We start from the raw sequence: 16,910 nt of genomic DNA on the forward strand, positions 1-16,910 counted from the left end.
GCAGCGGGGATCAATGCCGTGGCCAGGAGGACAACATATACAATCCACTGTGTGTGCAGTTGTCAATAAGACTGTACGCATGCGATATGTTTTTTAACTTTCTTACCATGAGTGAGTAAGACAGCGCCTTCATGCCGACGGCCCCGAGCCCGTGGTGCGCCAGGGAGAGGCGTCGGTCGGTCATGTGACGCAGGAAGTAGGAGACCGGAACAACACCTAGCGCCCGGCATGCGTTCAGGTACGTCGCGCGACCTGTCACGTCGAACTCTGACTTCTCCTCTGTAAGGGACGCGGAGTGGATGACATTCAGGTTTCGTTCTGGGAAAACTGGCCTTAATGCATGTGCGTAAAGTGCGGACTGCACATGCTAATCTGGGACGAAAGCATAAAGCCCATTTTAGGAATGACTTTGTTTAAACGAAAAAATCGTTCATAGCGGAAAGTGTCGTCCGCTTTTCTGGGATGAAACTTTCCGCTCATGTATTCAGCCCAGTTTTCTCAGAACGAGGCTCGTGTGATGTCAAGTCAGCAAATAAAATCAACATAACATTATTTCAGATACGTCAAAATATTGCAGCAAAAAACTGTTGTTTTTTCTCCTTGCAATCTTTTCAAAACAGTTAAACTAGTACGTTGATTTATACATGCCGAACGTACACGTGTCATGAAAAGTAAACGTTTTACAATAACTAATTACAGAACATTTGTCACTTGAACTGCTGATGAAAACGTCGCAATAAACATTAAATCTACAAATCCTCATAGTCCTGACCATCCAGCTCGAGGTCAGTGTCCGCATCCTCTCCAAGCGCCTCCTCTTCCGTCTGACGTCGCCGCCGTCTCTCCTCGCGAGATCCCACCCAGAGATCTCTGCAAACAAGGGAGACAAGTCGGGGAATGCGTCATTTGCTTCCTACTAGTGTAAAGTTAGCATTCTCGAGATTAGTTACGGTTAGGATTTCGCATCCCCGATCAGTCTTTGCAAAGATCCATAAGAATGTATGACGCGGTCTGGAAAAAAATGGGTTAAATGTATGTGCTTAAAGTATCGTGCCAAATTAGCTTGTGAAGTTCGCACGGGCTAAACAAGGTCGACACGTTCTGCTTTTATGGTATTTTTTCTTCTAAATGAAGTATATTATTAGTTTAAGTGGAGAGTATCGTCCCAAATTAGCCGGTTCGGGCCGCACATTCATCAAGCCCAGTTTTCCCTGAACGAGTCTGCTCCGTTATGGCCCTATTCCACTACGAAAACAAGCCCACGCTTCGCTACGATTTCTCACATTTATTGAATCGGGAAGACCCGTGACAGTCTGCGATTCAGTTACGACAGTGGTACGATTGAGTTACGACGAATCGTGGGGTTCCGTTTAAGTCTTCCGAATAGGGTCGCGACTTCACTTCGATGTGTAAGAATCTACTGCGACTGTACTACGAACGATGCAGATCGGTCACGACTAAGCTAGGACCTCACCGAACGCACCCATGAATTCGGCGCCAATATCTACTGATATTGATTCTAACATGGCACGCGACTTGTTTTCTATAGACAAAGAAGGAAATAAAGTGTGGGTTATTCTGCAATAAATTATGGAATAAGCTTAATGTTTCGAAAATAGTTCCGAATAAATAAAGAAAATATTGCAGTAAAATGCACGTGCTTAAATCCCGCTCTTAAAGAAATGTAAAAATGTAGCACGTATATAAATGTAATGAAACAAAAAATTGTATATTTGGTGATTGGTGATAAGTGGCATGACCACGACTGCTAAGAATTTGTTTGTTAAGAAACGTAATTAAGAAAACATTTATAGCATGTCAGCTTTCCAGAAGAATTAACACATGTGACGTCATTTAGTTTCTATGAGTGATGTTCTCAATGAAAGTGACGTAATTTGCAAAATATTTATGAATAAAAACGACGTCAAATGTTTGTACAATTCAATGACGTCACTAAATAGTGAACTTTGTACTAAGAAGGGCGGAGTATTGAAAAATATAGTTCACGTCCAAAAGCTTGAAGCAAATCAATCAGAATCGTGTAAGAATAGAAATAATATTTTTCTATGATGGCTTGTTGTCGAATAACCCACAGTAAGGAGTATAGATTCGTGTTATCAAAGCACTTGCGCTCTGCATTCGTGATTTAATTCCCAGCATCTATACTCCTTACTGTGGGTTATTCGACAACAAAACATGATGGAAAAATATTATTTCTTTATCATTTTTTACAAAATCGTAACTGTTTCGTAACTAAATCGCGAGAATCTTAGCGGGCTCGCAACTCAATCGGACTGAACCTCTTGAGAGTCTTGACAAAGTCGTAAATGATTCGTAGACAGATCACGTGATCACCGATTCCCCGATTGAGTCACGAATTACCTAAGATTCCATTACGACGCCAAAGAACGCACTACGACACTGTTACGAGTCAACTGCGATAAAATTCAGTCTTGGAGGTCTTGGTCAAATTTTAAACACGTTTAAAAACTGGCCGCGTTTTTTTGGGGGAGCTCGTGACTCGCCCGCGACTAGCTACGAATGAGTTAGGACCTTCGCCGATTGAGTTACGAATGTCCCCGACCTCAAAATATTGGAAATCGGGACAAACCGTGGGGAATCGGGTCGTAGTGGAATACCCCTTTTAGCTACGATTCTACACACGGAAGTTTCCTTTCACAAACAGTTTCCCACATATTTTGCAGCGATTTATTTGTTCGTTAATTAGCTAATCATCTTATATAATATTTGCTCATTTGTTATTAAAAAATTTAGTGCTGCGTTTTCTATGAATAATAACCAATATTGACTGTTAAGGCAGTTCTGTACTGTTCATATTAATATACTTTTATTATATGTGCGTCATTTCTGCATATTTTAATTGATTATGTTCTATGTTTATTTTGAAAATAATAAAATATCAATGGTAAAGTTCAATTCATGTTTTTATTGAAAAAAAAGTTAACGGTTTTTAAGGCCAATGTGATCGAGCTGATAAAACATATGATCATTGAGTAAAAAATATTCTTGCTTTTTTTTATTGGTTTTTTGGAACTTTACCTTGCAAGAAGCGAAAGTAAACATTTCCCGATTTGGAAATTTTGTAAACACGTACATTATAGCAGTCACTCAATCGTAAATACATCGACTGTCTTGTCCCCCTAATGCCCCTTAAAATTTGACATCAATATTGAAGTGTCATTCCAGATTAGCCTGCGCAGTCAACATGGGCTAATCTGGGACGACACTTTCCGATTTATTGAATGTTTCGTTTAAATGAAGTCTCTTCTAAAATCCATTCTCTGTGGAAATTGTCGTCCCGGATTCGCCTGCTGTGCGGACTGCACATCCTAATATGGAACGACACTGTATCATTGTACGCACATAATGATGCTTTAAGCTCGGTTTTCTCAGAGCGCGGATCATTTTAATAAGTAGGTCTTAACATTCTACGGTATGTCATTAGAAAAGAAATAACAATTTATGTCCCTATAATTGTTGCCATCGACTTACCTTGTATTTTTCATTTCAATTGGAACTGTGTGGATATAAAATCTTTCAGACAGCGCCTGTTCTTAAAATTGAACATGACTCAAAGTCAAAGTTAGTTAAACTCCATGGTTTATTACTATTGCCATGCCTTTGAATGTAAACAAATAAAGGGTTTCCAATAATGCGAGGTCTGAGAAGAGCAGGAGGTATCGTTACAATAGACTCAGTATAATAGAGACAACGACAATATCGGCATCGGCGATGATCAAATTGTATACACATACCCGCTTTTCTGTTCAGTCACATCTTTTTCTGAGGAGTGTTTTTTTACATTGGATGGGTTTACCTCCTCTTCTTCCTCTTCTTTGTCTTCTAAAATTGTCAATCTGTCTCAAAACTCGTTTCATAGCCTCCATGATTGTTGACTATAAATACGTCATCAGTATGATGACGTCATTACAACAGCATCAAGTATGGTGTCATATCGTAGTCTTCATACAAATAAACGCATATACGCAGGTAAAAAAAGTAAAGGAGTATTTTGAAACTGGTTAATCTAGTTTGCAGGACCGTAAGCATTCGAAATGTATTTTTTAATTTCTTGAGAATTGAAAATGTGATACGCTGTATAGAGTTGTATGAAATCGAAATTTATCGTGTAAGTACCTATTATCGAACAGAACCTGATATCGGACGGTTTGTTTTGGTTCTATATGCGCATGCGCAAAAGTGCGGCATGACGTCACATCCATAAACAAATGGTCATTTATGAAGTCCGTGACCTACTTGTCCACTAAGCTTGCAACAAATGCGCCGAAAACAGGTAAAAGAAATGCATTTATTGTTATTGACACGGTTTTATGTGTTTTTTGCTATTACTTTTTGAATGCATTTATCAAAACGTGCATTTCCATTTGCAATTTTGATTGCAGCAGACGTAGATTTTTTCGTCGAGTCCGGGTCACGTGACAGTCATGTAATAGTCATGTGACTTTGTTTTATTATCGCTCTTAGAGCTACAGCACAGTTCCGAAAAAATATTCAAGCTTTTCTTTCTTGACAATTGATCATCATAAAGTTAAGTTTGTTTTTCTTTTTCTTTTCAGTCTAAACCTAAGAAGATAATTAAACACAGAGGTCTTTACTCACCAACAGCTCTTCACAATGCATACCTAAAAGTAAAAGACAGTGGCTTGCCAGTAAGAACTGTTGCAAAACAGTATGGTGTTCCCCATACTACACTATGGGACCGTGTGAAAGGGGTTATTGACCCTGAATGCCTCAAAACCGGACCAGCTCCAATCTTCTCTCAGGAAGAAGAGGTCAAACTAGTTGACCATGTCAAGACAATGGCTGCCCTTGGGTATGGTTATACCATCAGTGAAGTTGTAGCAAGTGCTACTAACTATGCAGTGTTCCTTGGTAAGAGGCCAAATGATAAACCTTTGTCTGTGAAATGGTTTAAGGGTTTCCAGCAGCGATGGCCTGAGTTGCGAGTTGTTCGTCCGAGGGCATTGTCCAACTACAGAGCTGAAGCCACATTAGAGGTCAATGTTCATGAATAGTTCAACAATTTGATGAGCATTGTTGAAAAACATGACCTCCACAACAAACCTGAGTGTGTCATAACATTCTTGAATTAACATCTGGCAAAGAAATAACAGATCCGGTAATTGAACAGAAACTAAGGGAAAGAGCTGAAACAACAAATGAACAGAAAAACAAGCAACAAACTGAACAAGCCAACAAACATTCGAAGCTTATGCCCACAAAAGAAACAGTTTCACAAACAAGGAACAAACAACTGAAAAAAAAACAATCAACAAAACAACACACTTACCCAGAGCCTGGACCCTCCCATCTGAACACTGATGTTGAATCGTCTGAAGATGAAGATGGTGATGAAACTTGCTGTGTATGCAGCCGCTTTCAGCCAAAAGAACTTGCTAACTGCGTATCATTGATATTTGTGAAGTGGGCCAAGTGTGACTTTGATAACTGTAGCCACTGGGTGCACTTGCAGTTTTGCACAGCCACAAATGTTGTCAGGAGAAATGACCCGTTCTATTGTCCTTGCCACAATATTGCAGAGGAATAGACTTGTTTTTTTGTGTTCAAAGCTACATGCTTTTCTAATTTTGTTAATTTTCATGTTTCAATAAAAAAATATTCAGTTTCATGTTTGTTTATATTCACTGGAGTAGTATTTATGAACTGTTCGGTAATAGGTCATGTTTACATCGGCCGCCATTTTGTTTTGTCTGCTAGAGGTGACAATAAACAAGGAATCATTGTTATGAATTCTTGACGGATATTTGCTTGAAAACTTTACAGATAAGTTGTTTAATGATTGAACTGTTAGTCATTTGTTAAAACAAATTGTTTTTGTTATTTTAAGTGTTGCAAATTTAACTTAATTTCTTAGGTGTTCGATAACTGGTTCGTCTACCATAGTATTTGAAGCACAATAATTACTCTACATGATGGACAAGCAAAAACGTTTTAGACATATTTTAAGTATTTTTATTTTGTTTAAATCTATACTGATCATCCACTTCATGCTGTTTTCAAATTGAAATGTCTCGTTTATTGGTTGGCAAAATCTACCATTCCTTCGTGTGATGTTACCCCCCCCCCCCCCCCCCACCCAACCCCCCTAACCACCACCACCCCAATACAAAATGATAAAAGTTCTATTTATCTACTCAACCATGACCCGTGTCTAAAAAACTACCGTTTAGGATTTTGAAAAAGGGAACAAAAAAACGAGGAGCTAATCTCTCGCAAGTGGCTTTTGTTTTTCTCTTTTATCGAAGTGATATCCGTACCCGGATGATCAGAGTGGATTAATTATGGAAGAAAAGATTTATGATTTGCATTAACCGTTCCAGGGAGATGAAACCCCAGCTTGTTAATAATCAAGTGTATGCTTAATGTTGCGTTGTATGTATTGAGGTTACCACAGGGGCACTAAAAATTCCGGCATAGCTGGCGGCAGCAATAATGCATTTCGCTGGCAATTTAAATATAAATTCCCATAGATTGTAACCGCTGTTAATCGGACAATAAAAAATTATTTGTTTAGTTATAATAGCTCCATGCGAGTATTCAACAACTTGGGGCTATCGATATTAGGGATTTATGCATCCGCTCTGGACCTCAAAATCGTCGTCAATCGTTTATATGAGTCGTGTTCTGAGAAAACTTGGCATAATGCATGTGCGTAAATTTCCGCCTAAATTGGATTTTTGCTAAGAAGAGACTTCATTTAAACGAAAAATGTCAATGAGCGGAAAGTGTCGTCCCTGATTAGCCTGTGCGGACTGCAGGCGAATCTGGAACGACACTTTACGCACATGCATTATTCCCAGTTTTCTGAGAACACGACTCATATAAACTGTTGCAAAAAGTATAGCGTTCAATAACTTCTTGAACGCAAGCAAATTTCAACAACAACTTAGGGTTATCGCACTAAGAGATTTATGCATACACTCAGACCTCAAAATTGTCTTCAATTCACATATAAACAGTTGACAAAAATGTAGCGTTCAATAGGCTTAACTTCTTGAACGCATACAAACTCAACAGCAGTGGCCTAGTACAGTTAAGTACCAAGTGTATGTACACATCAGTACACCGAGATTAACATTTTAATAAACGTTATATTAAAATTATTGTGCAAACATGAACTGAATGATATGTTTGCAGAACTACTCAGGCAAAATTCAGCTCCTGTACTAGTTTCGATGTAATCATGAAAAAGTTCGGATGTTGCAGATCATATACGCAAATATTAGTTTTAGCTTACAGAATTGAGAGGGTGTAATAACGATACAAGTACTCGCAGAATAATGACACTTTGTTATTATAACAACGCGAGATTTGTTTAATTTAATTCAAATACATAGGTCAGCACACTTGCAATAAGGTTGAAGGCGACACTCGAGTTTGGTAACCTTAAAATAACAGATACATTATTAGCTGTTGTATTCCAGTGTATTTTATGTCGAAAATCGTTTATTTAATTGTGTTTTATCATCCTTCTGTTTCAATTTGTAAAAATCAAGTTTGCAATGTAGTGAGTGGTACTGTATGTTTTGTGCAATGTTCAACAATAGCTGACAATACCAATGAACCCTTTCCCACTTAGAAGCTACGTGAAAATGGCTATGTGCAAACAACATAAAACCAGAAAAGCCTGCGAGTTACTCGCAGTCTGTTCAGGTTTTATGCTGTTTGTTGCTCATCAGTATTTAAGGGTTGGAAATGAAGCCTTTAACACTTGAATTTAGTAAGAAAGGTACTTAATTCAATGTAATTTTCTAAGGGACTACAAGCGCGTAAAAATACGTATCTAAGCGGGAAAGGATTAAATTGTTATATATATATATATATATATATATATATATATATATAAGTCGCATAAAGCACCAGGCCGTGGCTGTGATCTCTACTCTTCCCAGGCATTTGAATGATCTGTATCCGACGACGAAAATGTCTCGACGGTGTCTACATAAGCATCTGGCTTTTGAGATATCCATGCGTCAAAGTTACATTAAAATAAAACTAGATGATAGTATTTCGTTTATCTATCTATAAAACAAAACACGTGTTACCGGTACTTTTAAACCACGTGTATATTTACAACCGTATGCTTCTAACATTTATGATAGATACACGTTGAATGTCTCGTGCAATTTGTATTGCATGGATTTTGTACAAGAAATTGACAATATCCGCTGTTTTCTTATTTAGATGCTAACTCAATAAATTACTCGTCAACTCAGATAATTATGCCTGCGAGACGTATACTTAGTTTGTTGCCAAGGTCATCAATTTGTCAAGGGGCGGGGCTAGAACCCTGATAAGATCGCCCTGCTGTCACCGACAAAACTTTTACCGTTATCCTGTATGTCTCGAACATAAAATATCCGATGAACACCCTCAAGTGTTTCATTAACGACTCGTAAAACCGTATCGATAATTATTGTTACGATGTAACAATGCAAGGCGGTGATAAAATTAATTTTTAACGAGGGTTGGCTCGTTAAAGTCATGATGACACTCAAACAAAAGATGTTTTTCAATTTCAAATATACAATCAAATATGCAAAATGTTGTACGGTTATCTCACATTTAGATTTGCTTGGCTGCGTTTTATGTTCTATTAGGACAAATATGCAAACGGTAGGAATTGTTATAAAATTATTTTTTATCGAACATACAATAAACGCTGGCATATTGGAAAAATTGTTCTCGCTAACAGAAAAACTAACATGTCGACGCTGAAAAAAGTTGAAAAACTAGACAATTCTCTTAATTCAAAAGGCGACTGTGTTGCAAATAATATTAATATACGTGTATAATTTTGAATCCAATACATATTAGGACGCAAAAGTCGGTTGGGTGACTGGAAAAACTTCACTATGTTTCATATGTCCTCCAGGGACCTATACAAACAGGTCCCTGTGTCCTCACATCTTCAATTCGCTTTTGCTTGTAGTGTTTTATGAATATTTTTTACATCATCATCATCATCATCATTATCACCACCATCATCATCATCATCATCATCATCATCATCATCATCATCCCATCATCATCATCATCATCATCATCATCATCATCATCATCATCATCATCATCATCATCATCACCATCAGTATTAGTATTATTATTATTATACATTGTACAATGTGAAGATTTAAAAGGAAACAGAGACTTCATTTGTTGCTGATTATTTAATGTATAGAATAATTGAGACACATTCCATGTATGTCGATGCTACGAAGCCAATTGCGGAAAAATGGAGCCTCGAGACATACCTTGGATAATTAATTAATTGCAAGTACTTCATAACATGATCAGCCTGAAATTATTCACCAAAATGTCAAAACCAAATCAAAGATGCATGAAGGGACAACTACAACAACTTAACAATTATTTACAGAGTTGCTTTCTAATATTTAACATGGCCCCTCGATTGTGTAACATAATCAAGTAAATTATTATACCGAAAACCATTTCATAATTGATCGCAACAATTCTTCTAGTAGCACTTTAAGTATTTAGTAACTTATTTCTTAGTATTACAACTTATTATTAACAAGGTAGTTAATACTGCAATTCAAATTACATTGACCTTAATACGGCGAAAAAGCCCTGACTAAATGATGGCACACAAAATGACCAACTTAACATTGACAGTAATTTCAACAAACTAATGCACCAATATAATTACCAAACGGTCCATAAAATGTCGGGGGATAACGCAGCATCTTTAAGCAACTCTAAGGCATCCATGCTAAGTAATAATTACTATTTTGGTGAGCTTGGTTACATCCGGGTTATTCAACAGGAAACGCCAGTTGACTGATACGGGTGGTTATCCGAAGCATTTCACATCGCTACCGACGATAATCCGACGTTCGAACAAATCCCCCACCCCGGGGGCGGGATAATCCCAGCCTCTTGTGACCAATAAATGACATCATTAGACTCGCCGGTCCGGCGGGATGCCTCATTTTCCCACTGATGGGTGGTTGTCAATGGTTACTGTGTGGTCAAATTGACATCGACTTTTCACTTTATTAACATATTGTTTAGGCCAGTATATGAGCCGCTCTCTGTGAAAAGAGGGTTTAATTTATGTGCCGTAAAGTGTCGTTCCAGATTAGCCTGTGCAGTATACACAGGCAAATCAGGGACAACACTTTCCGCCTAAACTGGATTTTTGTGATGAATAGACTTTCTTAAAAAGAAAACTATCATAAAAGCGGAAAGTGTCGAATGTGGATTAGCCGATGCGGAGTGCACAGGCTAATCTGGGACGACACTTTACGCACATGCATTTAAACCCCCTTTTGATAGAGCGCGGCTCATATGTCTTTGCGAAGGTTAGTAAAAATGCATGTATGTAACGTTTGATCAGGACAAACTTATATAATACATACATTATTTAACAGCGAATATATCAGGAATATTGTAAGTATATTTTTACTTTGATGTATGCATGTAATTTTAATATGAGCCGAGTAATTGGAAACCCGGGCTTAATGCATGAGCGTAAAGTGTCGTCTTAGTGAAGCTAGTCATTGTGCAGTCTGCACAAGCTTATCTGGGACAACAATTGCCGCTTTCGTGTGCTATGTATGTGCCTGGTTATAATACTTAAAGGGAAATAAACCATCAAACTTTGAATATTCAAATCAAACCTTTTCTGTTAAAATAAATCTAGCCGAATGGCTGGTATCAATGTATTCATTATGTGCATTTATATTATCTAAAACATAAATATTGCCAATAGTTTATTGTCGTACTATGTCGATAGAAAATAATTATTATTTATAGCAATATATTTCAATAACGATTTAAGTGGGATATACCAAGACTGCAATTTCTAGACTATTAACATGGCATCTTTAAGTTTTGTTCAAAATGCAACATGGTCATTTTAAACCGGCATAGCTCACTCCGTCAAATTAAATTAATTACACGAGCCTCGTTCTTGGAACACTGGGATTCATGAATGTGCGTAAAGAATTTCCTCATATAAGCCTGTGTCGTCCGTGCAGGCTAATTAGGGACGACACTGTCCGCTTTTATTGAACTTTTCGTTCAAAGGTGGTCTCTTCCTAGCGAAAAAAAACACAGTTTATGCGGAAATTGTCGTTCAGGATTAGCCTGTGCGCACTGCACATGCTTATCTGGATGACACTTTTCGCAAATGCATTACGTAAAGTTTTCTCAAATAATCTTAAAAAGTGGGTATGCTCCATGCTTGTGTTATTCAACCGCTTTATATGACGTCTGTCTGTATTTGCACAACTCATATACCATTCATCAAAACCTTCGTATGTATTTAATTGCTAGAATGTATGTATTTCACAATCAATTAAACCCCCATTAATAAATATCAAAATGACCTCAAACTTATTAACCTTAACCAGCCTTTTGATAATGATGAGTATTGCTGTCTTACCTGTTGTCAGTGGTTTTTCGGATAAAAGCTTTATCCGAAATACGAGGTCAGTTACTTGTCGCGGTTTTTCAGCTGTTTTCACCACTAACCACAAAAGCTGTTGACACTAAATACTCTGAGAAAACAGAAATGTTGTCACATACACTCACTATGAATCATAGGATTTATAGAAGAATTGGAACTAGATGATCAATAGAAAGTTACGGAATTCTGCCAAATCGTAATGTTATACCGGGTATATCAGGTGAAGCGTTGAATACAAAAGCACGGCGAAGCTTGCCGAACCGGATTTTTTATTTATGCCGAGCCTGATATTTTACAAAACGATAGGGCAATGAAAATGTGTTGTTGGTTTATCATACCTCTACGCCCCATTTTTAAGAAGTTATTAAAATATAATATACGAATGCATTTTTTGACGCTAATTAATATATTGTATGATGTTTGACGAGTTAAGTCACCATGACGTTGCGCTAAATATTTCTAAAGTTAAATGTTACTCAGGTTTGTTGATTTTTTGTATTAAATGTACTTCATGTACATATAAAATTTTAAACACCTTTAAAACGGGCCCCGGAAAAAACTACATGTTTTTACGTCCCTTAGGACTAGCTTCGCTTTTATAAAGAGAAAGCGGTGATTTTAACAAATAAATCCCTAAACTTAAAAAAATCACATAATCGTGTTTTACGTGAACAGTTTTATTATATTTTGTTTACATTTCAATAAAACCAGCATGATTTTAAAACATTAACATCCTGCGAAAACGGTCGATATTTTGATAAAAATAGTCGAGGAATGTATCGTACCAATCCAAAGACAAAAACATATTCACTTTTAAGCGAAAAAATAAAAATTATATACACGAAAATATGCCATGTAAAATAATTATTTTACAGATAAATTAACAAAAGAAACATGATTATTCATTATAATAACTGTTCCTTATTCATCAACAGCAAAGATACATGTCAGAACAATTCTAGTTGCAGTAAACGACCATATTTTCTAAGTGTTAATTAGCGAAATGACGGGATAACTTATTTTGTGTGCTGCGAAAGACGCATGCGCAAAACTTTGTTTACATTTGCTCATACCAGGGACCGCTTAGGTAAAAGCTATTCTAAAAGTATTGCCCTTGTAGAATCTAATAAATGTCTACCGAAAATGAAGACTTACTAGTTGATTCAGAGTAATACGTCGTTCCTCCGAAAATGGACTGTTATAAACGATTTCTAAACTGAAAAGTATATCAGTATATCAACACCTTTGTATCAGTCCTATATCAACGTAGAGGTGTGATAAACTGGTATAAAGTAGGACATATTCTATTTCGTAAAAAAATAAAAATAAAGTTAACATATACACAATCAGTGTTCCTTATAGCAATAGCCAAAATTTTGACGCTAGATGTGGTCTGGTATTAAAGATACAATGTATATAACGAGATACAAAATGCTCGTTTTTAATTTCTGTGTGACAATATATTCCACGTGAATTTCCCGCGACGATATCCGAACATTTACCCACGAGATTGGCTTCGGGCCATACCACATCAAGCGTTGAAATTGTGGATATTGCTATAAGGGACACTGATTTGTAATGGGTTAACTTTATTTTACGAAATATTTTACGAAATATTCGTTGTGTTTTAGTGTTTATGGATCTTTAAGTGACTTTATAGCGGACAGGGTAGCTCCTTGGCAGGTAGGTCTGGAGCTACGCTGGTTGAATTATGGCAACGGACCGATTTTAGCATGGCGCAGCCGATATGCTTCGGCGATATGATTTGACTACTAAATAAATGTCCCGAAAACGAATGTTCGCCACGACTTTATTGTTAGGCATTGTCAAACGCTTGCAAAAATACTTAACAAAATATGTGACACATAAAGGTAGCCACCCATATTCACCAAGGCTGATACAAGTACATGTATAATTACTTTTTCTTACATATAAATGACATTATCAAAATTAAGGCTCATTAAAACAAGGAAATGCCCTTCGTTTAAAGTATTTCTTAAAATACAGTGGCTCTTGTTTCTCGTAAAAACATGCAAAACACTTCAGAATAGCGATTGTTCTCGGGTATGCCCGCTTATTCATCCCGCATTCCAAATTTTGCGACTTCATTAAAACTAGAAGAGATTGTCGGTGACACGTCGTTAGCTGCTTCTATTCAAATAGTTTCAATATACGAATAGTTAGAGTTATTTAAAACTGGAATATTATGATAACATATTATCTTTATTAACCAATTCAACTCTAGGGATTAGTTATCAAGAAGTTGAAAATATTCAACATTAGTTTTATTGAAATTAAATCCACTGTCGCATTGTCGGAAAATGTCATGTCTTTCAATATTGAGCCGAGGCCAAAATATGAGAGGTGAACTATTTGAAAAATTACATTGAATATTGACGGTGCTATTGCATGCGGTGACTCATTCCAAACTGACAAATTAGGTTTGTGTTATTTTATATCAAAGCGCTGAGACCATATTCAGACTGTTAGGAGAGGAACCAAAATCAATTAAAATATTTGCATTTTCTGAGAAAACTTGGCTTCATGTCTGCGCCTAAAGTGTCGTCCCCGATTAGCCTGTGCAGTCTTCACAGTCTAATCTAGGTCGAGCTTTTACGCGCAGGCTTAAGCCAAGTGTTCTCAGAGAGAGAGAGAGTCTCTTATCTACATGTATTATTAGGCATTGTCAAAAGACAAGTTAAGTACTTAATAAAGGTAGCCACCCTCATTTGCCAAAGCTAACACACTTATCAGTGGTAGCCACCCTCATTTGCCAAAGCTAACACACTTATCAGTTTATTATCTAACATATAAATACCAATCGCAGAAGCTAAGCACTTTAAAACAAAGTGAATTCTATGCGCTTCAAAATACAACATGTATCTCTTAAAATACCATAACTTTTGTTTCCCGAAAAAACGTTGAGGCGCCTGTCAGATCAACGAGACTTCAGTCAGAATAGCGATTGTTCTCGGGTAGGCCCGCTTATTAACCCGACATTCCAAACTTCGCGACTTCATTAAAAACTAATACAGATTGTCGATTACACGTCGTTAGCTGCTTCTATTCAAATAGTTTCAATATACGAATAGTTAGAGTAATTTAAAACTGGCATATTATGATAACATATTATCTGTATTAACCAATACAACTCACGAGATTAGTTTATAAGAAGTTGAAAATATTCAACATTAGTTTGATTGAAATTAAACTCACCGTCGCATGGTCGGAAAATGTAATGTCTTCCAAGGTTGAGCCGAGGCATTATAAGGATGACTCATTCCGAACTGAGAAAGCTGGTTAGTGCTCTTTATATCAAAGCGCAGAGAGCATCAGAAGACCGTTTTGAGGGTAACCAAGATCAAAGAAAATATTTCATCCGCGCTCTGGGACAACGGGGCTTTATGCATGTGCGTTAAGTGTCGTCACAAATAAGCAAGTGCAGTCCGCATAGTCTAATCAGGGACAACACTTGCCGCTTTAATTGTATTTTTAGTTTAAAGGAACCATCTTTCCTTAGCAAAAATCCAGTTAAAACCGAAAGTGTCGTCCCTGATTAGCCTGTGTGGAATGCGGATTGCTAAGGACGACACTTAACGCACGTACATTAAGCCCTATTTTCCCAGAGCGAGGATCATAAGTATAGCTCTTATATTATGATCGAGTCACTGTTAATTTTATCATATAGGGTTTTAATTAAATATTTTAAACGATCGTCATTGTTGCCTGCACAACATATATAAAGGGTCCAATGGTGTGAATAATATCGCGATTTGTGTCAAATATGAAAACGTTAAGAAAAAGAAAAACTGTTCTTGATCTGGAAAGATTTGAACTTGATTGGTTACCGTTAGTGGAGGCAGCCAAAGCGAGGAGTTTGATAACTGCGATTGTTCGTAGCCTACAAAAAAGGAATAAGGTTTCAAGATGCAAATTCTAAGTACCAAGGCAAATGTTCATCAATAGGACAAAAATCGCTGTCAAATAAGGGAAGTGAAGTCAACGCATTACTTTACATGCAAACGTGGTATTTCGTCATATACTGAGCGGGGCATTGCAATATCATTAATTATTTCAAAGGCAAAAAAAACTTCGTAAGACTGGGTCCCAGCACACCAAGGAATAAACAGCTTGATCTACTTCTTGGTGTCACAACTGTTCTATAATAACTTCTTCCAAAACGGTCCCGAGATTTCTTTGTATCAGTATTTGATCAAATTTTCGTCGAGTGATAACGTTTCCACAATATCGCATCTTTCTTCCACTCAAGCCTGATTGAGTCCATCGAAAATTCAATTGCTACAAAAAATGGAGTGCCTGTGGTATTTGATTATCCGGAAAACTATCATCCGAATATTCAAACCCGTCTCTTTGGAACATTTACTTAAAATGCCGTAAAGTGGAAAATTGCGGGAAATCTAATTTAAGATCAATGTCGTAAAGCACTGAAGGCGACCAGCTTACGACAGACATCCAATCAAAACAACTAACCGTATTTTGTTTCCCTAGCTTTGTGTTTTAAGTGGGGTATGAAATGAACGTATTCCCATCAAAGATGCTCATCGCTTAACGAGGCAGACTGGAAAATAATTGTCGTCTGCAAGAAATGATCAAACCAATCGGGCTCTGAGTGTAAGAATTCGCGCGTTGTTTCGAAGCTTGAACGCTGATGAAAACCCTGGGGCATGGAATGGTGTTATTTTAAAACAAATTCATCTCTTTCTCCATAGAGTTCTGATATTTGATTATTTCTTGAGAAAAGAGAAACCGCGCTGGATTAAATGTCTAAGTGGGCCTTAAAATAATTGCGGCGATGCTCATTATATTTGTTAATGTTGCCAGTTGCTCAAATATTTTATCAGAACATGGTAGGCTCAATAATGATTTATTCCGTGGTTCATTAACATAAGGTTAGTGCATGTTTGGCTGGCTTTGATCGACTAATAAAAACAAAAATGGATATATTGATGCTGATATGGTGGTGGTGGTAGTGACGGTGGTGGCGGTGGTGGCGGTGATGGTGGTGGTGGTGGTGGTGCTGGTGGTGGTGGTGGTGGTGGTTGTGGTGGTTGTGGTGTTTGTGGTGGTTGTGGTGGTTGTGGGTGGTAGTGGTGGTAGTGACGGTAGTGGCGGTGGTGGTGGTGGCGGTGGTGGTGGTGGTGGGTGATGGTGGTGGTGGGTTGTGGTGGTTGTGGTGGTGGTGGTGGTGGTGGTGGTGGTAGGGTGGTGGTGGTGGTGGTGGTGGTGGTGGTGGTGTGGTGGTGGTGGTGGTGGTGGTGGTGGTGGTGGTGGTGATGATGATGAGGAGGAGGAGGAAGAGGAAGAGGAAGAAGAAGAAGAAAAAAAAGAAGAAGAAGAAGAAGATGATGATGATGATGATGATGATGATGATGATGATGATGATGATGATGAT

At 37.5% G+C, this 16,910-nt stretch overlaps 1 protein-coding gene across 2 annotated transcripts in view; it reads right to left on the minus strand.

Annotated features, from left to right (window-relative positions):
* The window catches only part of LOC127871240 (leucine-rich repeat-containing protein 74A-like), a 317,610-nt gene extending 313,420 nt beyond the window's left edge, over positions 1-4,190 (minus strand). The window contains exons 1-3 of one of the 2 annotated variants that reach the window (XM_052413985.1): positions 3,777-3,957; positions 773-870; positions 107-279 (exon numbers count right to left, since the gene is read on the minus strand). In XM_052413985.1, the coding sequence (XP_052269945.1) occupies positions 107-184 (78 nt within the window). In that variant the 5' untranslated portion in view covers positions 185-279; positions 773-870; positions 3,777-3,957. Of the gene's footprint in view, positions 1-106; positions 280-772; positions 871-3,776 lie in introns of both variants that reach the window. The other variant, XM_052413986.1, reaches the window with a different exon arrangement.
* Positions 4,191-16,910: the final 12,720 nt, after the last annotated feature.

The sequence above is a fragment of the Dreissena polymorpha genome, chromosome 3 (assembly GCF_020536995.1).
Source record: "Dreissena polymorpha isolate Duluth1 chromosome 3, UMN_Dpol_1.0, whole genome shotgun sequence".
Lineage (NCBI taxonomy): Eukaryota > Metazoa > Mollusca > Bivalvia > Myida > Dreissenidae > Dreissena > Dreissena polymorpha.